The following is a 23,892-nucleotide window of genomic DNA, read 5'->3' as shown; positions in this document are numbered from 1 at the left end:
GTAGAGATCTCAAGGCCCAACCAAAATGGGAATTCTCTCTGAGAATATCCTGTCAAATAATTCTCAGTATGTTCTGCTCAATTTACAAGATTATTCTTCTACAGAAATACTGGGCTTGCTTTGACAGCTCAGAAGACAGAGATACGAATCATACCTTTTCACAAACACAGGCACAAAGCACGCAGCACTGTGAAACCAGCTATTTGAAAACATGGAACACAGGCAAGTGTAGAAGTTTATTTAAGAGAGTATAAACACACACAAAAAACCACTCAAGATTTGCCTCCAAGACCAGATTAAGATGAAGATTTTGAGTAACTGACTGTGTGTGCATGTGATTAACTTCAACATTAAACTTGATCACCTTCATCAGGTATAATCCATTTGTGTGGCACATGAACTTGGAAGTATATGATTTACAGTATACAAATTCATCAGAAATCACCCCATAACCATCCTCTCCTCAAAAGACTAAAGAAAACTGTTTATTTCGAATTTCAGGTAATCAGCTATTTTTTCATAATAGCTTATTACAAATTATTACATAGTATAATTTTGCCAGTTTCAAAAAATTATGATAAGACAGCCCACATTATTGAATACTTTTTTTTGAATATACTAGGCAATTTAAAGTTAAAAAAAGAAAAAAGTGCTCAAATGGCCGGAAGAGATTATTCCAAGATTAGCCCACTGTAATGACCACTGAAATCTAGTCTGAGCAAACCACACACCTCTAATGAAAGCCAATCATGGTGCCAGGATATGTACTGAAATAACAGGCATTAGCAAAAGATACTACCCTTTTGAAGCTTGCCCAGGACCTGGGATTTCTCCTTTAAGGTGACTATCAGAATTACCCTCACTGTCTCTGCCTCCATGACCCCTAAATCCTTCATATGATTAAAAATCTTCTATAAAATCAAGAGGAGTAATTAAGACATCCCTCATGCTACTCTAATTGATAGTTAGGCTTTCCCTTGCAGTGCAGGCAATACAAATCTGAACATTTCAGGCAGCAGATTGTGCATCCCCCATATCCTCAAACAGGCTTTATTTTGTAAATGGTCTCTAGAGCTCTTTTATTCTTCATATGCTTCCTATATGCTGAATGTAAGATTATACCACATTTTTCTAAACAAGAATTTGTCAAAGTGAAAACAATTACATATCAGCTACCATTTCTTTCCGCTCATTACCAACATTTATACAAAAGTGTTTCTGCATTTACTTTTGATACATATAGAAATTTTGGGTAGAGACCCAATGTATATGCAGCACATTCGGCAAGCAGCTGAAACATAAGAAGAGTTCTTGATTCAAACAATATGCTACAAACAGTACTGCCAACTCATTTCTATAATTGCACATATTTGCATTTTTGCCTTCCCCAAGATAAAAGGACTGGCTATCAAGTTCATCACGGTCACACTGTTTAAAGCTATCTGTTCACACGAAACTGTTCTTGAAATTGAAGTCAGCAAGTTACGTGATGATGACAAGGCAAAGTAACACAGAACTTGGCCAATTCTAAGTGACGTTATCAAACCTGAATTGTTCATCCAGTCTGGACTTCTGAAGCTTTACCACACAGTTTATACAACTGAAGTAATACACCTACCTATATCAAAGTCCACAGTTCTGTCCAAAATGTGGCTTTCCTATTACCAAAGTCCATGGTATTTATTCAGCGCAGAAGTCTAAAACCTCACTGAAAAGAAATACTTAAATAATAACTTAAAGCAATTAGTACAGTAAACTATTCACCTGTTAACCTTGCTACTGTGGACAGGTGGTGAAAGAATTTCAGTTTAAAATTTTATGTTGCAAAAGGAAGTAAACACAAAGTTAATCACAGGGCAATGTATCAGGTGATATTATATTGGGAGTGTCTATTTGGCAGAGAAACAATATAAAATGACAAGTTATTATTATTCACCTTAGTAGTAATTGCCTGTGTACCATGGGTATTTTTTATTTTTTACCATAACCCAAGACAGAACTCAACTTGCTGATAAATACTGGGACTGAAAACTGAGGCATATTTTTAGTCTCAGTTCTAAAAAATTTTACAGATACCAAGTTCTTTAAACAAGACATGGTAAAAATTGTATTTGTCATAAATACAAACATACATATACACCACCTTTAAATTAACATGCTACAAATAGCCTGAACATTTGTTTTATATAAACCCACAATCATCAACACTTTGGGTTGTTGTTTTTTTTTAAACAGCAGTTACTTTTTCATACAATAAACATTAAAGATATTTTTTTTCTTTCTCATTAACAGTTGTAATAAAGCCTTCACAGAAAGAAACAGAGTTTCTGCAAAGGAAAGATCTCAAAGTTCATGCAAAATTTAACTTCAAATTTGGCAAAGCATTTGGGTTAATTTAATCACTTCAATAAAACCCAATACAAACAGATTCAAAGAGGCACAATTCCAACTATCTTTTAATTATTTATGAGCTAAAAATCGAACACATGCTTAAGTGCTTTTCTTAACTAATAGTAGTATTAATTGATTTTACAGTAACTGACCTATCTTTTTAAAATATAGGAAGAAGTTTGATAGTTATTTTACACTTGACCTCTCCAGCATATGCTAAAACTCTTCTATACTAGGAACAAATCCTGTACAAAGCAAGCACACAACTACATCACCATGTTGACATATGATAGAGGAAACGTAAACAAAATGAGCAAAACTGACAGGTTTTTTTTGAAAATGTGAATTACAAATCTGCATGTGATGCAAAATCATTGATCCCTGAAAATATTCAGATTGTGAAATAAAGGCACACCATTCCTGTAAGACAGCTGTAATGATTAGAAGTAGATTTACAGGACACCACCTTTTGCAGCATTCCTTCCATTGCACTTAAATGGCTTTTTAAATAATCATTAATATGGTTGTGATTATCAGCACACAATCATGAGTATCAAAGTGGGACCTTAAATTAGAGCAAAACATCTTTTTAGTTCTAATGCAATGTAAAAATTGAAAGATAAGCCATCTTTTGGGGTACAGACTTACTGAGGAGACAAAGGGAGGAAGAAAAGCAGGACTGACCAACTGTGCTACTTTTTTTTCATTAGTTCCTTATTTCCTCTCCTGCTGTTCTCATTTCCCCCCGTTTCCTTTCCTGCTGAACTCATTTCTTCCATTTGCTTTCTTGCAGAGTTCACTTTTTCTAGCAACAGGAATATGTGTTCTGCAAACTCCCGGACAGCTCCACAGCCACCATTGCTTTTACAGATATAACCAGCAGCTTTCTGAGCAACTGCACAAGCATCAGCAGGCACACCACTCATGCCAGCTTTCTTCAGGCATTCCACATCAGAGTCTTCATTTCCTATCAAGAAAGATGACAGACAAGGCAAAACATCACAGAGGGGAAAAAGCGAGCAAGCTCAGTATTTTCCTTTGTACATATTAATGTACTTTTTAAAATTTGTATTCTTGCCATAATTTTCATCTCAGCAGCTCAACAGCACCTTGCACATGTGAGTCAGTTCTCAGAAAATGTTAGTGATACCTGTAAATGGTGATCACACTTCACACAATCTTCAGGCAAGAGAATGGTTCTTTTAAGAGTAGTAACATTATTTGAGCAACTGAATAAACATTTACAGGACTATACACTTAATCTGTCACTGAAAGTTTTCTACAGAATCATAGGGCTTTCAGTTTTAATTCTATCCATTTCTTGTTTCCATTTCAGAATATAATCTATACAATTTCAATCTGAAAAGAACTAGAATAAGTTCAAAATTGTGAGCTGTAACTGTATGCTTGTGTAATATCAAAAGCTTTCCTAAATCTCATTATAAAAGCAGCTAAGACTTCCCTTATCAAAGCAGACACTGATTCATCAATGCCTTTAATATTCAGATTGTACCCTAACAAGCCTTAAAATATGTACCTGCTTTTGGTAATTCTGTGCTGTGATTTGCATGTAAATGCCATTAAATTTAGTGTATTAACAAATGTAGCACTATGAAATTTATATTTGTGTACATTATACGAAATTTTATTACAAAAAAAAAAAAAAAAAAAAAAGAATTTACCTAAGTAAGCAACTTCTTTCCAGCTCAAACCCATGTCTTTTTGCCAGTCCTCCAGGACTTGTAATTTATTTGTTGCACTAACTTTTGCTATACATCCCAGCTGCATGGCTGACAGCGTTTTTGAACAATCTCTTTCAGAGATGAGTCGAACCTATTAAAATAAAGTTAGAATAAGTTCTACGTACAATGAAATAAGACATGCAAGTTAATCTGTTTAACAAAACAGTGTAAGCTCTCTCAGATACTGGAAAAACATTGAATAACTGATTTCTTCAATCAAAACTCAGAGCAGAAGTGCTCAGCATCCAAACCCACATTACAGTCTTGATTTCCAAAGTTTCACTTTGGGAAAGTGAAGCATCATTCCACAGGCTTCCCTGAGGTTCAAAAAAAGAAATTTACATTAGTCTTTTTAAATGCAACATGTACCAAATAAAATACTGGATATTACAGTACAGCTGCATGCTGACTATCTAATGCAATATAATCTAATTAAGACACAGTAGGGAATAAGAGAATTCCCAAGGAAGGTTTCTGTAATATTTGCGGAAGTAGGATATTATGAAGTATTTTCCTTGACTCTACCTAACAACATCATTTTATTTAGAGTAGATTTCAGAGCATCAACAGAACACTAGAGATCGAAGTAGCACAGCACGTTAATCTCTGAAGTTCATTCAGAATTTGAAAATTCAGAAACAACGCACAACTAAGCTAACACCAGATTACTGCAGCAGTATTTTTTAAAATCTCAGACACAACACCTCCACATTTTCTGTCCAAGCTGCAGACAAGTTTACCTTCCCTAATTGCTTTTCAACACTAAAAAATACTTGGCACCAATATTAAGTACAGAACAGGAGGTGCACAAAGCAAGAGTATATCAGCATCATATAGCAGAAATACATGAAGTGCAGCACAAAGATCAGGAGATTTTTAATGAAAGATTCTAAGTCACAGCAAGTATGAAAATGAGCTCCCACTGGCAGCAAAACAATGATTACAAGCTTGCTGCCCCAAGGCAGCAACAGCTGCATTGAAGTATGTCATGAATGTTTTGTGTAACCTGTTTTACATATATATATATATGAAAAAATTAATCCTACAATAGAGACTCCAAAAACATATCCGGAGAAGTCTACTTGGGGTATAGCTGCCTTTGTCTTATCCACACCTATCTCTGTCAACAACAGAACTGAGTTAAGGTTGTTGAAGGCAGCCTAAATCTGTACTTAGTACTTATCCCCCAAAACGCTCTTCTAGCTATATCAAAGGTAGCAGCATAGACAGAAAATAGCCAGGAGGCTAATTTTACATAAATGCAAGCAAAGGTTCAGATCACCTGAATTTAATAGCAATAATAATAATAATAACGATAATGCAAGTAGCCATGTTACAATCTGTGTTGTTTCAGTTTTTCATTTACACTGAATTCTTACAACTTCAAAGCATGGAAGTTATGCTTAGAACAACTATGCAGACAAAAGTGTTTGGGATTTGATTTCCCCTCTTTGCAACAATCATGGGTGATCTAGGATGGACCAACTAATTTGCCTGGGTATTTCTTCCTCTTCTATAGCTAAGAGGTAACAACATGCTTGGTAAAGCTGACTTCTAATTAATGAGTGTCTAGACTACACAGAACAATATAACTGGTGCTAGCAAAATAGCTACAGAATTTCTTCCCACATTTTTCCAAGACAAAAAGAGAAAGATGCCACAGCTACTGTAAACACTCAAAACAATTTTATTTTCCTCTAAGGGATCAGAGAACAACATTTGTCCCTACCCTGAACCAATGTATTACGCTGCTTGATCATTAGTACTCTTAAGCAACTTCAACTTACATGCTGAAGGTTTTAGAATCTTTGAATGTTCAGGCTACATCAAACATAAAGCTTCACACTTCATAACAACACTTACCTGGATTCCTCTTTTCTTTAATAGATCAATACCAACAATATCTCTATAATCGTAGGAGACCATTTCCTTTTGATCTTCTGTCACATAAATGCGACCATTTGTCAGGCATCCATCGATACTGCAAACCAACAGCTTCACCTCTTTTAATGGCTCTTTGCCAAAATATCCAAAGCTAGATAAAGAAGTTATCTTTTTAGGTTCAAAGTCTTCACACACTCCAAAACCAAGTATTTTAACTATAACTGTGATCTTCAGACAGAAGAATCAGCTTTGAAATATTTTTTCTAATGTCTTTTCTCATCATCATCACCCTCCAACTATATTCTCCCTCTTCAAAGAAAAAAAAAAACAACAGATCAACCTGAAAGACAGCTATGTTGTCCATTTAAAAATTAGGATGAGATTTGCTTCCTAAGAGGTTATGCTCTGTAGCATTTACCTGGGGCAAAACCAAAACAGAGTGAAAGACAAAAAAGGCACAGAAAACATACTACATTCCCATCCATTATTTCCTTAGAGAGGGGCAGAGTAGCTGCAAAGAAAAGGCAGCTGGCAAGATGTAATCAGCTCGTGCCTTCTACGTGAACACTCTTAGTGAAGTACATCAGTAAATATGGTCCAGACCTGGAAGCTTAGGACAAGTCAGCTGGAAAAGCCAGAGATGATGCTAACACACTGCTAGGGTATGGTGGGGCTTAGACTTTTCCCCAAGCTGAACTATAAAAAAAAAAAAACCAAACACTACATACACACCCCCAAAATAAACCATATAGCACATTCAGATGATTTCAGATAGGAGAAAATGAATTACCTTTTATCTTGATTACTTACATGACATACATTATGAATTCACATTCACTCTGAAACAATGAGCAACACCAAAGAAATAAAATAATGAAAAGTGCTTTTACCTCAACACTCTCTGCTCTGCGATAGGCCAATCAATGTCTATATCAATATCCACACTGTGCTCCGCACGCATTTCATAGTAGGCCATTTTACCACCCTAAGTAGAATAGAACTCATTAAAATTTTCTGCTTGGGTTAATACATATACAAAACTGTACAATTTAGGACCACGTAGTGAAAGCTGAGTATCTGGTTACACAGTGGTCACAATAGCTTATATAGAAGTGCGAACCATCAATAATGATGATTTTGCCAGTGACACAGAACCAAGCATTTAAAGGAACTTTTTATAAGTAGCGGTTAATAAGTATTTTCATTATACAACTAGATCAAGTGTGCAAGAAAAATTTTACACATTATAGTCATTACATTACACTAGGTCTCAATACAGTTCAATAGTAATACTTTTAAGTATTACTTAAGTATTTCCTTAGTATTGAGTATGATTAATTTTTTTTGTTTACTATCTACACAAAGACTTAACTGCAATTGGAGAAATATCCACCACAACCCCATGTAATTTTAAAAAAATTAAAAGCCCTGATCCTCAGAGAGCTATTAGCCCAACCTTCATAAAATGTAGAATTCCACACAACCGTACTATCCAGATCCATTCTTGCAAGTCCACACAGAACCTGTTGGCACTGCATGGGTCTGTGCAAACTACAGAGACCTAAAACTAGTATCTCAGCATTAGTGAGATATTTGGAAAAGAGAAAAGAACCTGGTATTCTTAATGTACCTAGTAAGGTATTCCTGTTAGAAATATGGAAATATCTATATTGGGCTTTTTTTCAGTTCTGCTAACAAATACTGGAAACAACATGTAAGATGGAGAACGTGTTTTGCATGAGAAAACTAAGAGACTATGCTTGTAGACAAAATGAAAGCTCAAGTAAATACATTTGTTCTGCATTATTACATTGGGATATAAACATCAGGAAGGGAAAAAGACTGTTTAAGTTACAGTATAAAAATTGGCATGAGACTAAATTGGCCAAGAACACAAGTTTATACATTATATGAGAAGCCTATGACACTGCATGAAGGTCAGTTTCACACCCTTAGTAACACTAAAATGAATTCACTTACATTCTGCTGAACTGATGTGAAACTCAGTATTGTATTGTTTTAGGCTTAAACCTACATATTGCTCAAAATTATTTGCATAAATTAATTGCAAATTCACTGTGGAGGATGCTATTACCAGAACTGCCCTAGCTACAACTAGCCCTGTTAGGTTACAAATAACAAGCAAACTGTCCTGAGGTCAAAGTGCTGTTACTTCATACTAACTACATCCGAAATAGAACTACATTACTGAATTCAGAACCCTCTATAACAAAAGTAAAAGACATATTATTCTAAAGAGCATGAAGAACATAAGTACTAACCTGCAAGTAGCCTTTCTCAATCAAATGTCTCTTGGCAAAATAAAACGAGCCATTTTCATACAGCTCCCCAGGCCAATCTTGCCTCCGGTACCGTTTTGCCGGGTTCAGGTTTTGAGGCTCTGTCATTTTGTTTTCTGTTAACAGAGAAAAATTACAAAATAAGTTTTCCAGAATCCCTGTTTGAGTGACTTAACTTTCTTTAAACAGCTGTCTGTTGAAAAATTACGGACACAATGCAAGTCAACTTCTTTTGTTATTGTCTCTCATTGCTTAGCTTTACAAAGAATCACTGAATTGCTTCTCATTCTTAAAACTGTGGATAACAAACTGGAGAACTGCCCTGCATTTCTAGCAGAGGAAAAGGAAATTTTTCATTCCAACTTTAAAAAAAAAAAACAACCACACACAACCCCCCCAAAAAACAGAGGTCATCTGCTCCAAAACTGGCTACTAAAAGGAGTAGGGGGGACACTCTCCTAAATTGTCCTTGCCAATGCAAAAGAAACACTACACACTTCCCGTACTCCATCTCCTAGTACACAATAGGAAGAGGTTTAACTCCCAGCGAGGGCGAACGCAAAAACTGCATTCAGCTACCTATGTCTAAAACCAGGAATGCCCCAAATGAACTCAAGAGAGCTAAGAGGACCAATCTGAAATCTGGAAGGTGAAAAAAACCAGCATATAAGAGGAAATTTTGCCTGTGAAAACATCTTGGCACTTTCCCAAAATACTTCCTATTTAAGGATACACATTCAACTACTTACAAAAAGTTAACATAATCAGTGTTCACAAATAAACAAACAAGTGTCTTTGAATAAATATGATCCCAGAAGATCCCATATTGCTATCAATGCCAGTAGCAAATGCAGCAGAAACTGATCCAGGGACCAGAGACTTCTGTCCTTACGCCACCTAAATTCACATGCACAAAGCAGCTAAAATTCACCAAGTCTCACAAACTAGTAACCATGAAAAAGTTAGAGGGCATTCTTAAACAACCAAAACATCCTGATGCTTTACTATATACACACATCTTGTATTTCATAAATACACTAGAGCTTTCTGCTCAATGAAGTAAACATTTCCAGTCAGAGAGACACCTTTCGCTTTCAGAGTGCACCAATATTAAACCTTAACACAGAAGGAAAAACAGAAATATACATGAAAAGATACAAAATTCTTTTAATGTAGCCAGCACTTTAAAGCCATCGGGGGGGGGGGGGGGGGGGGGGGGGGGAAGGGGAGAAAAAGAAAAAGGAGTACAATATTAAACTGTATAATGCTAATGCAAATCACTATCACCTGAAACACAGCACTCCTGAAAGGCCATTTCCTTATTTCCTTTTACCCTTAAGCTACTAATGTTTGCACAATGTGATCCTTGTTCTTCTCACATATACTCCTTGCAACTGAACGATTCTTTATCTCTTCCACATTAAAATATTATAGATGTCATTTTATACTAAAGAATTATCTGCTCTTTTAGGTGGGCCTTGAGGCTTTTTTTATTTTAATAATCACCCTATAGAGACTAGGTGGTACACAATCACTTCAGAAAGCCATATGGTACATCAAAATGAGATCTAGGTTTTCACAGATGTCCATTCTAGCATCTCAAGATGCAAAGTGGACATTCATTTGGTTACCTAAAGCGCAACCCACAGAATCCTAAACTGCCATCCACGATTTTGACACTTCCCTTGTACTTTACGAACAAACTGTCATGTTATTTTTCCTCTTATGAGAAGCAATGAGAACGTGGAAGTTAGCAGCTTATTCTAAACAATGGCCAAACTTTTATTGCAACTTATCTCTAAAAAATCTACAAAGTTTCATTTATTTTGCATGCTCCTTTACAGCATGATGCTTTGTAAACTCCTGAAAAATTTTTCACCAGAAACAATTCATATCTCAACAGAATAATTTTAATGTCTGAGTAGCACACACATTTTTAAAAAATAAAAATAGCAATGTGACAGTATCTAAGCTAACCATTTTTAGAAAAAGCAGCAAACATTTCTGCTTTTATCACAAAGATATCAACAAAGATAACTGCGTAAAAGTTCTTTGTACAAGGGCAAAAGGTACTTCTATAGCTACAACAAGGTACAATCTTTATTTGTAAGTAGAGTTCAGTCTTCAGTCATCTTGGCAACTGTAGCCAAGAGGCATATTTTCTCTGGGAAAAAATAGTCATGTTCTTCTGTATGAGCTAATTAACATGAGTTCAGCCCTCATGACTCAAAGGCAGTTTGCAATTTGACATAAGTCAGCAGCCAAATTAACAGGTTTGAAACAAACCCTAAGTCTCCAGGCTAACAGGTTGCCATCCAACCTTCATTAAGACTTTACCTCACACTATTTGTCATTCGTTAGGTACTGCATAGTAAGAACAAACACTTTTCTAGTTAAAACAGGACCTCAGTGTCATGTGTATATACACATGAACACCCATCAAGCAGAAGTTAACACGTAAATTTTTGGGAGTCATATTTGGAGCCTACACAACTTAATAACATTTTAATTTTCAATACCCTATCACTTCTACAAAACAATTACAGAAAGACTGAGAAATGATCAGTAATGCCAAAACAGCACTACTTGAAAGGAATTTCTAAGCCTTCTCAGATCTCTCCAAGAACTCAGTCCCTGCCTCTGATATCACTTCCTAATGTAACTACCGTGTGTATGAAAATAAACCACTGGAAAAAAACTTTTAAGTATAACTGTAACCAGAAACACATAAATATTACCTCCTTTTTTTACCTCGCTCCATCTAAATTGATGCCGTCTCACAACAGAGAAGACAGAATCAAACCCCTCCTTCTGGATCAGCTCTGCCACTTTTACGAGATCACTGGGATGTAAACAGGGAGACGTTGCTTGAATATTTCCTACAATATCAACCTCTAAAGAAAAACAAAGAGTTATGAAACAATGAGTATTTTTAATACACACAACTGCAAAGTGTGGTGTGAATGCAGGCCACAAAAAAAAGGGAGGGGGGATCGGGAACTTTCTAGCTTTTATTTACAAAAGGCTTTGCTTCTTTTTCTAGATAATAAGTGGCTTTACTTATTCTTCTAAATAGTATGTGCATCATCCCTCTGGGGCTACAACATAAAAGCTCAGCATATTTCATTACTGATTTACCATGATGATGACTAAGAAACTCGGTGATAGCTTCTAGAGAAGTTGAGGAGTCCTGAGAAACTTCGGGGCTTCTGCGATGAACTTGAGCACCAAACTGCTTTGCAACCTTCTCAATTTCATCATGATCTGTAGAAACCCATACACTGTTGGCAGACAGCGACAAAAATTAATATAAAGAATAAATCCCAGCATTGTTGACTTGCCTGCCGTAACCTAACCTGAACAACACCATGGCTTATGTAGGTACTACACCTTGATAGGAACTAGCTCTTATATTTGCATTAGTAAAACTATCCCTGTCAGCCCAACAAGCAGCCTTTAACTTAGGGATAAAACACACACATTCGCTAGGCTGTAAAATCTCAAGCTTGGGTTGTATTTCAGTTTAATACTGTGGGGTGCTTGATCTACCTTCCATGTAGGAAGCTTAAGCAACATAAAATTCAGAAGTGTTACCAGAAAAATCCAGTGTCAGCACACCACAATTTGTTAGGCATGGGCTAACAGATCAATGAATTATGAATGGGTTGAATGAGGCATTCATCACTTAAGAGTTCAGAAACAAGGCTGACAACAGGTAGCACTGTCACGCAGAAGATTAGCTTATTCTGCAAGTGTTTTAAAATGTATTAGGCTCCAAACAATTCCAGACAAAGAGCTGTTCGAGTTACAATCACATATGTTTTGGCACGGAAAAACCTTCAATACTGGTAAAGCAAGATTGCTCAGGGATAATAAACATTTACAAAAGGAAGAGCCGAGTCTGAATACTCATGTGAGGATAAACACTGGCTGAGCACTGTGAGGCCACTTCCTACATCATTGTGACAAAAAAGCATGAGATATAAAAACAAGAACTATGAAAAACAACCCTTCTCTCAGCCACGCTGGCATTCTCAGTGTGCTACACATAGCGAATGGTGCTTTAGTTAAGTTTTTTCACCCAAGACATCATGGGATCATCAAAATAAAAATATGTATGACAGTGACAGCAACATCAAGTCACACCCATGTGAACAAATGCAAAAGAGGTATTTTCCATAAACTGCTTCAGGCTGGTTACCTTAGATGTACACTCCCCACTCAACTAACAGAGCTTTCTTATGTAACATGAACCCTGTCGGCACAGCCGTTTCAAAGGTGACAAGAAAAACCTAGCGCACTTCCATCTAATGCACCTGTCATGCCTCAAAGTTAGGCTGCATAACCCTAACTGGCTTCCTGTTGGGTAAATTCAGATGCCAAATAGAAAATGAGGAGGTTGCTCAAACCACCATATCCACCACAGGTCATTAAGCAATATGGATTCACATGCATTAAGTAATTATCAGTAATCTAGGTCAGAAATGGTTTGGACTGCTTCTTTATTAAAAATAAAACCAAGTCAGCAATGCTTCCTCTATTTTTCAGAAACAGTAAAAAAGATTTTCCAGACAGATAATGGTACAGCAGCTATGAGATACAGAAGGCTCACGCTTACTTCCAGCCCTGAATGTAGTTAGGCGACATTTCCACTTGACTATATCAAGCCCCTGCTCAGAACATAATGGAGTAGGTTAGCACTGGGAACCTGCACCTCAGTATGCTACATACTAAGGGCACAGTAACCACACACTGGTTGTAATTAAGTTAATCAATACGTGCGTAGAAAATTCTCCGTTCTGCTCTGGCAGAAAAAAGAAATTTGTAACGTACATATTCTCAACACTAACAACATACTTGTTTTTATCTAGCTCTAATTATTGCTACCAAAGCTTTGTGCACTTTCCCACAAACTGAGCTTCTGTTCTGTGTTGCATGGCCACACAGTTATTTCCTTCCGTTCAACATTTGTGAGATTGCCTCTGACACGCTGTGTTCAGCTGTGGCCTCCCCGATACAAGAAAGAAAAACTGGAGAAAGCCCATCAGAGAACCAGCGTGCTGACTGGGGCCTGGGAGCACATGCACGCCAGGAAACACTGGAAGAGCCATCTCAATTCAGTCTTATGAAGAGAAGGCGATGGAGTGACTTCGTTGCTGTTTTCAAGTACCTGGTGGGCAGGTAGAAAAATGAAAAACTTTTCCTGGGCGAGTCCAGTAACAGGACAGAGACACATGCCACAAGAACATAAGTACCAATTAGATAAAAACCAATTTTTCAACCATGAAGGGTATCAATCACTGGAACAAGTGCCCAGAAAGGCCGTGGGGTCTCCATCCCTGGTCTCCTGCATGCGGTCCCAAGCAACCCTAGCCAGCCCAGCTTTGCACAGCGGCTGGGACCTGATGACCACCAACCCAAGTCATCCCGTGGTTCTGTGATTCCCAGGCCCAGCACTTTCATTTAGCGCAGCTATCTTAATAAAGTAAAATGGCAATGCTTACTGGCAAACATTGCCAACTAGTGGCTCCGCACCACGAATCTGCACGACTTTAGTGTCAAATGACTCTGTTGTAAGACTTTGATTCCTTCAGGCCTTCGCAGCCCTCCCTCACCAGGAGGGCCCGGCAGGACTGGTGGCAGGGTGCGGTTTGCTCGGCCAGCCCCGCCGGGCCCTTCGCCTGGTGCCGCGCTGCCGGCACCCCTCGCCTTCGGTGAGGGCCTTCCGCCACACACCGCCTCCCCCAGCAACCCAGCGGGGCCGTTCCAGCGAGGCCAACGCGGCCCTGCGGGGGCCCAGCCGCTCCCAGCGAGGGCCTACCGCTCCCAGCTCGGCCGCGGCTCCGGCCCAAAGCCTCGCAGCCTGCCAGGGAGAAGCCAGCTGGGAGGGCAGGGCTGCCCCGGCAGCCTGCGGCGGGCAGAGGCCGCTCCCCACAGCCCTCCCCGCTCCGCGACCCCTCGGCACGCCCGCCCGGGGGCTGGGGACCGGGTCCCCCCGCTCTGCCCGTCCCGGCGCGCAGCCCCCGCTCCCGGGGCGGGAGGGGAGAGGGGGGAGGCGGCGCATGCGCACCTGTGGAAGACGCCGGCGTCGATGGCGGCGCGCAGCACCCAGCCGATGAGCGGCACCCCCGCCAGCAGCTTGATGTTCTTCAGCGGGATGCCCTTGCTGCCGCCGCGCGCCAGCACCAGCGCGGCCAGGTGGGCGCGCGAGCCCCCCGCGCCCGCCTCCATGCCGCACCCCTACCGCCCCCCCGCCGCCGCCGGCCGCGCGCCCGCCCTCGCGCCGAACGTGCATGCTGGGAAGCGTAGTCCTCCTGCTGCCCCTCCTCCCCCTGCTGCCCCTCCTCCCCCTGCTGCCCCTCCTCCCCCTCCTCCCCCCGGGCGGGGCGCCGGCTCTGCCGCTCCTACCTACGGGAAGGGCTGGGGCGGGAGTGTCGCGGGTGGAGGTCGCTGGTGGAGGGCAGGGGTCTGGCACCCGGGGGGCACCTCCGTTCTGGGGAGGTGGGGGTGAGGCGCCCGGAGGGCAGGGGTCTGGCACCCGAGGGGCACCTCAATTCTGGGGAGGTGGGGGTGAGGCGCCCGGAGGGCGAGGGGTCTGGCACCCGGGGGGCATCTCAGTTCTGGGGAGGTGGGGGTGAGGCGCCCTGCCTCCCGCCTCTGACGAGCGGGCGCCTTTTTGGCACGGGTACCCGCTAAGCCCTGTCCTGGGCGGGCGCGCCCTGTCTTCTGAGGTGACGCTCTCAAGGCGGCGTGCAGGGTCCCTGACGCCCTGCGCCGGGAATGTGGTCGGGTATCTCCTTCATACTTTATGCACGTAAAAATAGGCTCGTCAGAGGTGCTGCTGCGTTTCCTGTCGGCACATACGGCGTGGCTTTAAGTTGGTCAGCACTGGTACGAGGCGCTGAGCAGGCACTGCAGCCTGTATCGGGAGAGCTGCACAAGCGCCAGGCGACGGCATTCGGTAGTATTTTTAGTCGACCACCAGCATAAATCCTCAGAACTTCAGGGGAGTCTCCTGCCTCCCGCCGTTCCCGCCTGAGGAATCCCGCCAGAGGGCAGAGCAGCCCCACCGCAGCCGCTCTGCCGGGGAGGGAAGCCTTCCCTCAGCTCCCCGGCTGTTCTGCGCCTCCTGTAAACTGTATTAAAGCATAAAAACACTTCATGTTCAGTTACAGGAATTTACTTAGAGAAACCGGATGGACAAAATAAAGTAATGCAGTGTAAGGCTGCACAGGAATTTGGGCTTTAATGTAATGTGGAAATGGAAAGTAGAGGCCGCTGAACGGCATCCCAGTCAGTCCTGGAGACTCGGCGTTTCAGTCCGTAATGTATCACATGCCGTTCACTGGAGTCATCCTCAAGTTATTTAGGATGTGTTGGGGAGCAGAGGACCTTATCCACCACTGCCAAAGGAAACGCTCCCAGTTATGTTCAGCTGTAGGCAGGCATTTAAGAGGAATAATCACAGGGGTGTGTGTCTGTGTCTGTGTGTCTGTGTTTTTGAAGTGGACCTCTATTCAAAGAAACCCAGCAGAGATAGACAGCTTGCTCTTCTACTGTGCAGATCAAGGCAGCACTTTTCAGGCCTCTTTTTTTCAGATGACATTAAAACCAGTAGCCATAAGCTGCTAAGCACCATATCTCTTGTAGGCCACTTCCCATGCACTTAATTTGAAATTTTTTTAACTCTAGAGCTTCAAGCCTTTGTCCCATCTAAGTTCTTACCTGTTTAGCACTATGCTTCTGTCAGAGGTTGCTGTGCCTACAGCACACTGGGTTCAACAAAACATGTGCCTGACTGAAGTCTGGTGGTCTTGCTGAGAGCTGCCAACTCTGCTGTATGGGCAGGAATCTCCAGGAGGGTCTAAAGAAAAGTGTTGTCAGGGCTAACTTCGTAACCTGGCACAACTTAGTTCCTAACTGTCAATCCTTTTAGATATAGGTATGACAAAAAGGAATATCAAATGCCTGCAAAACTTCTGAAAAAGCACAACAGCTACGTGGTGCACTTCTGCTGCAAACAAAGGTCCTTTTTGTTGAGAAGATTACAAGTCCTTTTGAGGTCAGTTTTATGGACTGACTTTAAATCACACGATCTTCTGCAGTTCTCTGAGAAATTCCTTTAAAGTAACCAGAGATGGCATCTGTATAGCATATTACATTACAAAGGAGATATATAAGGCTTTAACAACTGAACAATGAGAAATCATATACTGTATTAAATCTCTTTCAGAGTTTCTTAGGCAATTGTTAAAGTATTCAACATACCTACCTTTTAAGTAGCAGTGGATTAAAAACATCTGTATTTTGATTCTGCACATTGTGAAAATTGGATGATTTATCAATAATAGTATTTCAGCTATATAATTCAGTTCAGTATTTTCTCATAGTCCAGAAATATCCTAAGCAGGGAGCTGAGTTTAGATTCAACTTTCATTTACAGAGAAAAGAAATTATATTAGAAGATCTGGCATACATCATAGATCTAGATGGGGTTCATCCAGTAAGAATATTTTTACAAGTCTGTGCATAATTAAAACCTGCTTAATTTTTTTTTCCTCTTCACATCAAAAGCAAATGATGCTATCTTTCACTCATAGGGCTGAAATGGTCCTGGGACAAGTATCTTAAATATCTTTGTTCTTCTTCATAGATATGTTTCTAACCCAGTCCTAAAGACTATCAGTAATGTTGACTGCATAACCTGTCCAGGCAATCTAGAGATTCATATGATAGCAAAACTCCCCCTAATCTTTACTGAATCTTCTTTTCAGTAGTATAAGTCCATTAATTCCTGTATTATCCAAAACAAACCTAGAGAATAGGTTATTTCCTGTTGTTCTTCAGCAAGCATATGTGTATTTGAAAACAGGCACCATCTCAACTTAGACTTTTCCTTTTGAGGACCATACCCATTCATTCAGTCTTTCTCCTAGTTCAAATCTTCCAGACCTCCAATCATCATCATTATTCTCGTCTGGACTGCATATAATGTGGTACTCAAAATTAAACAAGAATATTGCAAGCGAACAAAGCAGAGGGATTACTACTTCACATAACTTGAAGGTTATGCTCTCATTTATACCTCTGTCTGTAATTTACCTATTCTTGCACAATATTGACATAATTCAGGCAGTGGTTCACATGACATGAGATTTGTTTCTGCATGAGCTGGTATATACGCAGGTAATTCCAGCCTCTGTCATTGCATCTGGCTATGTCTACCCAAATGCAGTATCTTGTATTTATTCCTGTGGCAACCAGATCTGTCCCCACCTTAAAATATTTTCATGTAAAGCACATTCCTCTACTTTATCTGTGTGGATGCTATGTGAGAACTTCTCAAGAGTTTTACTAAGCTTATGATATACAGTATTGACTCCTTCTTCCTTCACCCACTGGCGTGGTTTTTAAATCGAAATTATACTGATTTGCCTTGTTCTAGGTATATTATTATTGACTGCTATTAAGTGCTTTGATTTCTGTTATGTGCTTACCAAAACTTGTTGATTATTTATTCCAGAATTTTTTTCCCAGTATCAAGTGTTTGACTAGTAGTTCAAATACATCTGTATCAAAATCCTAGTTCAGATCAAGAGTGCGCTTCTAAACTGAGTCTCAAAGCGTGCAGACTGTTAGTTTCCCACTACTTGCTAAAGCAGATGTAGCACATAGTTCCCAGGCTCTTCCTTTCCCTCCACAGGGGGCATTTTATGCTTTCTAGTCTCAGTAACTCCACCTGGTTCTGAGATTTCATCAGCCAGCTGCTTCAGTATCCAAGGATGAAACTTGGCTCTGAGCTAGTTTGAGTACATATTACTCACCTAAATACATTCTGACTCGTTTCTTCCATATTTGTACTGACATCTTGCTCCTGTGTGGGTAACAGCATGCAGCGAGAGTGAGATAAGAACATTTACTGTTCTAATGATAGAGCAGTGGAGAACGAAACAAAGAATGTAATGCTTTCCACTTCTTTGGAACATGTACCCTGTTTTATGCAATCATGAAGTGGCCCGCAGGCACAGGTTTCCCAGCATGGAGGGAAGGGTTTCAGCTCTCTCATCACTGCTAGCTAGTGCAGCACATATTCCCACATCACATAATGTGGTCAAGGTCTTGTGACTATAAGCCTGCCTGCCCCTAGTCCTACCATGCCTGACTGAACAAGTAGGGCCAAACTGGCTCATTTCAAGGAAATACTGGTATACTAGTAAAATTAGTGGGAATAAGTCTATTTTAAAGACATGTTCCATACCATATGATTCCATTGGGGATAATAAAATCTGTGAATTTCCTTTCTGGCCACCATTCAGTTGCTATAAAGTATCATGCTGCAGTTTCTCTCAAGAAAGAAGTCCATTCATTCAAGTCTGTGTGTAAGAGCAAATGAACAACACTGGAGGCATTCAGTAGGTCTGTGCTGAGATGTTACTGTGATCACTGCTCAAAGGTTATAATCTACTAACAAGGAGCAATTGTGGAATTTAGGTTATTAATTAGGAAAAAGTTTTGTTGTGCAGTGTGTAATTTATTAATATCTGGCATGGCTGAACATGATACCTCACTAGTAATGATGGCTGGGGTCTGCTTTATACCCTCTGAACTGCCAGCCTTGAGATCTGCTCTGTCCTTTCTGACACACACTGGTCACAACACTCTTTGTAGGCTTTAAGACAGGAAAGGTATGTGATTCTCTGAAGCTCTCACCAAAGATTCATGAGAAGAGCTTTGTGGTGTGCTGGTCAAAGCCAAATGCCTTACAAAACAATGGTAAAACTGCTGTTGACTTCACTGGGACCAGGATTTAATTTTGTATGCATTGAGCCTAATTCGGTTTATGTTGGTAAGGCTCCATTAGTAACGATGCAGGTGGATCCAGTTACAGGGTCTTGTCTTTTTCCAGGACATACCTAACTTAATGAATACTACAGAAACAGATAGAAAGACTCAATGGAAGCATGTAGTGGAAACCTCAGGGATGTGTTACATCTGGGTAAACTGGGAGTTACTCTTTCTAGGCCATTCTGGAGCAACAGGAAAGTTCAGAGATCCAGATCTCCTTTCCTGGCTGTGAACCATGGATAATAGCTCCAGTGAGATCTATGGAGTTATGCTGGAGTCAAACCAGTGTAAAGGAAATAAGGAATAGGCCTGGGAAAGTCTAGCAAATTACTTGTTCCTGTTATTGGAAGCTTCATGCAAGTCTTGGGCTAATATAGTCTGTCCATACGTGAGAGTTAGATGAATAAAGGTTAATATATGTTTATAAAAAAGGCCAAGGAAGAGTTCAAGGGTCTGAGATATCTTAAAAGCAGACAGGAAGGAATATGATTACTTAAAGCTTACAATTCACCTGCTGTACTTTCTGCAGAAATTAAATGGAGCAAACTGCTGCAGTGTATTGAAATGCACAGTGTTTAGTTCAATGCTTGCTGGATGGATTGTGTTCCCTTTGGCAATCTCATGTACACAGAAGAAATCAGAGAGAACTGAAATATGTATATTTAAGAGTAATTTCAAACTGCTAAGTGAAGTCTTTATTATTATTACCAAGACTATTACATTATTTGACAAATGGTGTTGACATTACCTGTCTGGCTATAAAATAATTATTAATTCTTGTAATAACAACACTGATTTATATTTAATTTTTATCATAAAAGAATCCAAACAACTGTGTAAATCAAGTCAACATTGCAGACATTTACACTTATACATCATTTTTGATACCATGACTTGGAGTCATCCTACCTAAATCCAAGCATGGAAATGAGGCAATAAACTGGAAGCCTGAATACCTCAGGTTCTTTGTATAGCCAAAGTATTTAGTTCAAGTATCCTTCGGAACGTACCTTTAGAGAACAGTTGAACAGCTGAAGGCATCTAACCTTTGGATTGCCCTCAGAGAGGGTACATCAGCAGCTTTCCCCAGCTGGAAAACGCATTTTAACAGTGCTAGTTATCTCACGATACTCAGCTTTTTCAGATGCCAGGTTAGTGTGTCCTGATTACACAGACAAGGTTAAGCTTTTAGCCAGATGTGCAAGCAGAAATAAACCTTCACCTAATTCAGACTTGCAAAGACCTTTGTGACCTTGATTGTTTTTGTTTTAAAGTTTCTTCTGTAGTATGATTTAGTTGTGATCCTCCCTAAAACCTTCTTTAAAAGTTCCCTCCTACTTAAGGGTCTTAGGACACGAATGATATTTTCATACTGTAGTTGGTGGCTTTTCACTCTTTTTTTATTCCAGTTTGTACATCTTGTTACAGTGTCAGGAAATTTTTTGGTTCAACATTTTGCCATATTTTTTTCACTAACCCTCTATCACACCAGGTGATTTTTTCTAGCCAATTGTTCTTACATCTTCCCTCTATCAGCTAGCCTATGGGAGGCTAGCTGAACCCTAAAAACATGAGATAGTTGCCAACTGGTAAAGCAAAGGACCAAAATTCCTGCCTGGCTTTCCTTCTTAGGCTGAAACTGTGAAGAAATACTGAGGAAAATGGAGCTCTAATCAAAAGGAGAAACTGAGAGGGGACATGAAAAGTGGTGGTCACACAAAAGATTTTTGCAAGAAAAAAGAAAAAAAAATGTTATCTCAGTGTGCTTAGAACAAAAAGTTACAAGTTTGAGTTACATCACAGGATATTTAGGCCAGCTATTAGAAATTGGAAGGGTGATTACCCCACATTGCTTAGGGAGAAAGTGACATCTTCATTGGCAGATGACACTGACACAGTGTTAGGATTTGTTTTAGGTACCATTGGGTGATCTAAATGATCTCTTTAAGTCCCTTCCATCTCTCTTTCTTTTTATTTTATTAAAACCATGATTTGCAAGGAAGACAATCTTAATGAAGAAAACAGAAAAGATCCCCACCCCACTATCATACACAAGTTTCAGAGACGATTACAATAGAGAGGAATTAAAAGTGGTGAAGGAGTCAAGGGACATGGGAGTCTAAGTTTAAAATTCATCATAACAAAACCTAGTGCTAGATCTTAGAAAGAGAAAGCTGTTTATCTATTTACAAAATCTCTGTGTAAGCTGATGCTATGCACTAGCATACCCTAAAATATTTTGCTCACTCACAGTCGCGTATCACAGTTACAAGCACCTACCTGTGTATTCCTGGCAAGGATCACTTGTGTGCAACATAGATGAAAGGACACTGTCTGTCACGTGTTCTTTATTTCTCTGGAGTTTTTCTTGATTGACAACAGTGAACTTGTTTTTTGACAGATCTTTGATACCCTTTAGGAATCAGTGTTTGTTATAAGGGAGTCCTTTATTTAGGGCTCTTGCTTACTTCAGTGTCCCTAAATCTCAGGCGAAGTTGCTGAGTTTGCCCATTTTTTCTTGTTTGTTTGAAATGTGTGTCTGTTTTTCCAACAGGCCAATGGAAAAAAAATGCTGTATGTCATATGCTGCAGCCTTGTTGCTGTCCCCTATTGTGAGGATGCAGCATCTTCTGCTGACAAGTTATCTTGTCCTGTGGTCTTCGTGGGCTTTTGTCTTGTCTTGTGGGCCTTGTGGGCTCGAGTGCAGGTCTTTAGGGCTTGACCTAAACATCACATTACTCAGTTTTACTGCTGAGAACAATGTTTTGGGAACAGCATCAAGGGAACAGTGTTCTTCGTTACCAGTACAAGCTATTCTTTTACCCCTTGTTCTGCTGTCTCATCTGGTGCTTTCACACACATATGTTTCCATTCATATTGTATTCGTAACACTCAATATTTTTTGTTTACAAATATCTACAACTTTAGCAGCCAGCTCACTCATTTTATCTGTGCACTAGGTCATTAAACGGTCTGTCTGCCTGAGTCCATAAACATCTTCAATCTGCTGCCACTGTTTGCCCACAATACATGTCAAAACTATTTATGAAATTTATGCTTATTTTACATGTTAACAAATTCTTCCACTTGAAGCACAGGAATGTGTATATAGTGCCTCCTTTTTGCTTGACACTGAACATCCCTGACTCCTGCTAATGGCTTTGGTCTGCCAGGTGCAAGGGTTTGCATATCGCTTCTCAAGAAAAGAGAAAACCACAGTTTGAAATTGTGGCTTAATCAGAACAGAGCTTGCTTTATTTGTACCTAGTCTAAAGCAATTTATACCTTCTTCTATCTAAAGCAGCAGATTTAATTATAAAGTCATACAGCTCATGTAGAGGAATGAAGCTGGGTTAATTAGCATTGATAGTATACAGCTGTGGGCTGGCTTCAGGGGAGTGGGTTGGCCGATGTAGATAAGGTGCAGCTGTGGCTGGTTCTGTTAAGTGGTTGGGCAGCCAAGGAAGGGAGGGCAGCTGAAGGAGAGAGAATGTGTGCCCTGGATGAGGAGAGACCAGGGTAAGGCAGTAGAGGGATTGGCACGAAGAGTGTGTTGGTATGAGATGGTAAAAGACCTTGTTGCAGCCAGCTAGTTTGGAGAGTGCTGCAACAAGCTTGTAGTCTGCTATGTCTTCTGAAACTGCTCCTGAAATAGCCCAGTATAACCCCACATCGCTCAGGATTAGCAACACAAAGTAGTGTTTGCATGCTATTTTGGCAGCTGGTGGGAACAGTACCGTCTAGTGCCATTATTATGGCAGTGCATTATTATTGTACCATGTGGTAAAGAAGTAGGTAATAATGGACTGAGAAAATCATCATCAGAAGTGCAATAAGAACCCTGCTTAAATTATTCTTCTTAATCTAACAATGATGTTGAAATGCATCCATGGAGAACTCGGTAAAATCACCAGCTGTTTATACTGTAGGCAGGTTTCCAGACAGTTATCTTTGATTAATGCACATGAAATAGCTTCTGCAGATTCAATTACGCTATTACTGCTTGCAGTTTCTAATTACTGTATTTATTTTTTTATTTTTTTTGCTTCTTTTACAGTTACGTTGAATTGGAATTCCTAACAGAGCAAGACTTCCAGGTATAGAGCAGAAGGTAGTTTCCCTTTAAGTGAAAGGAGTCTCTTGTGTATTCATGTTACTCCTCATCCTTTCAATGAAAACACCCTCCTTCTGTCTAGGCCTCAAGCTGGATGGGAAACCAGTACAGTAAAGTTTTGTTGTTTGGACTGGTTCCTATTTCCAATTTCATTGCTGGCTGATGACCCACAGAGCAACCCCTAGATAGAAAGCACATGTACAGCCTGAACAAAATTTTGCAGAGTCAGATAAATAGTCCTCATAATAATTTCTATAGGAGCATGTGAATCACAGAAGACTGTACAAAAGATCAGGCAGAGATCAGGGTCTCCTGATACCACCTTTGTAATTTACACTGCTAGTAAATCTACTCCCCTCTTCCCATTGCTTGCGTAATGGCCAATAGAACCAGTAAGTTCTTGTTGCTCTCGTGCCCCCGTGTTTAGCTAACTGACTGTCTTCTCAGACCCAGAGATATTTTGTGTCACATTTCTGTAGGGTCACTTGCCTCAGTGCAGCTGCTGAGAGTATTACAGAGCTCAGGTCGGCACGTACAATCTTCCTGTTTCCCTACAATGGAAATTTTTGGAAGATTGTTCTCACACTCCTAACTAATCAGTTAGCAAATGGTCATT

At 40.1% G+C, this 23,892-nt stretch overlaps 1 protein-coding gene across 1 annotated transcript; it reads right to left on the bottom strand.

Moving 5' to 3' along the window:
* Positions 1 to 217: 217 nt before the first annotated feature.
* CMAS (cytidine monophosphate N-acetylneuraminic acid synthetase) lies at positions 218 to 14,566 on the bottom strand. Its single transcript, XM_040595565.1, has 8 exons — positions 14,388 to 14,566; positions 11,456 to 11,598; positions 11,056 to 11,211; positions 8,300 to 8,433; positions 6,908 to 7,002; positions 5,997 to 6,168; positions 4,074 to 4,224; positions 218 to 3,358 (listed from the first exon to the last, which is right to left on the bottom strand). Exons 1-8 carry the CDS (start codon positions 14,546 to 14,548, stop codon positions 3,084 to 3,086), a joined length of 1,287 nt encoding a protein of 428 aa, XP_040451499.1. The 5' UTR covers positions 14,549 to 14,566; the 3' UTR covers positions 218 to 3,083.
* Between the last annotated feature and the right edge of the window lie 9,326 nt (positions 14,567 to 23,892).

This window comes from Falco naumanni, chromosome 5 (genome assembly GCF_017639655.2).
Source record: "Falco naumanni isolate bFalNau1 chromosome 5, bFalNau1.pat, whole genome shotgun sequence".
Taxonomy (NCBI): Eukaryota; Metazoa; Chordata; class Aves; order Falconiformes; family Falconidae; genus Falco; species Falco naumanni.
The sequence above is the reverse complement of the archived record's forward strand: the minus strand, read 5'-3'. Positions and strand labels throughout refer to the sequence as shown.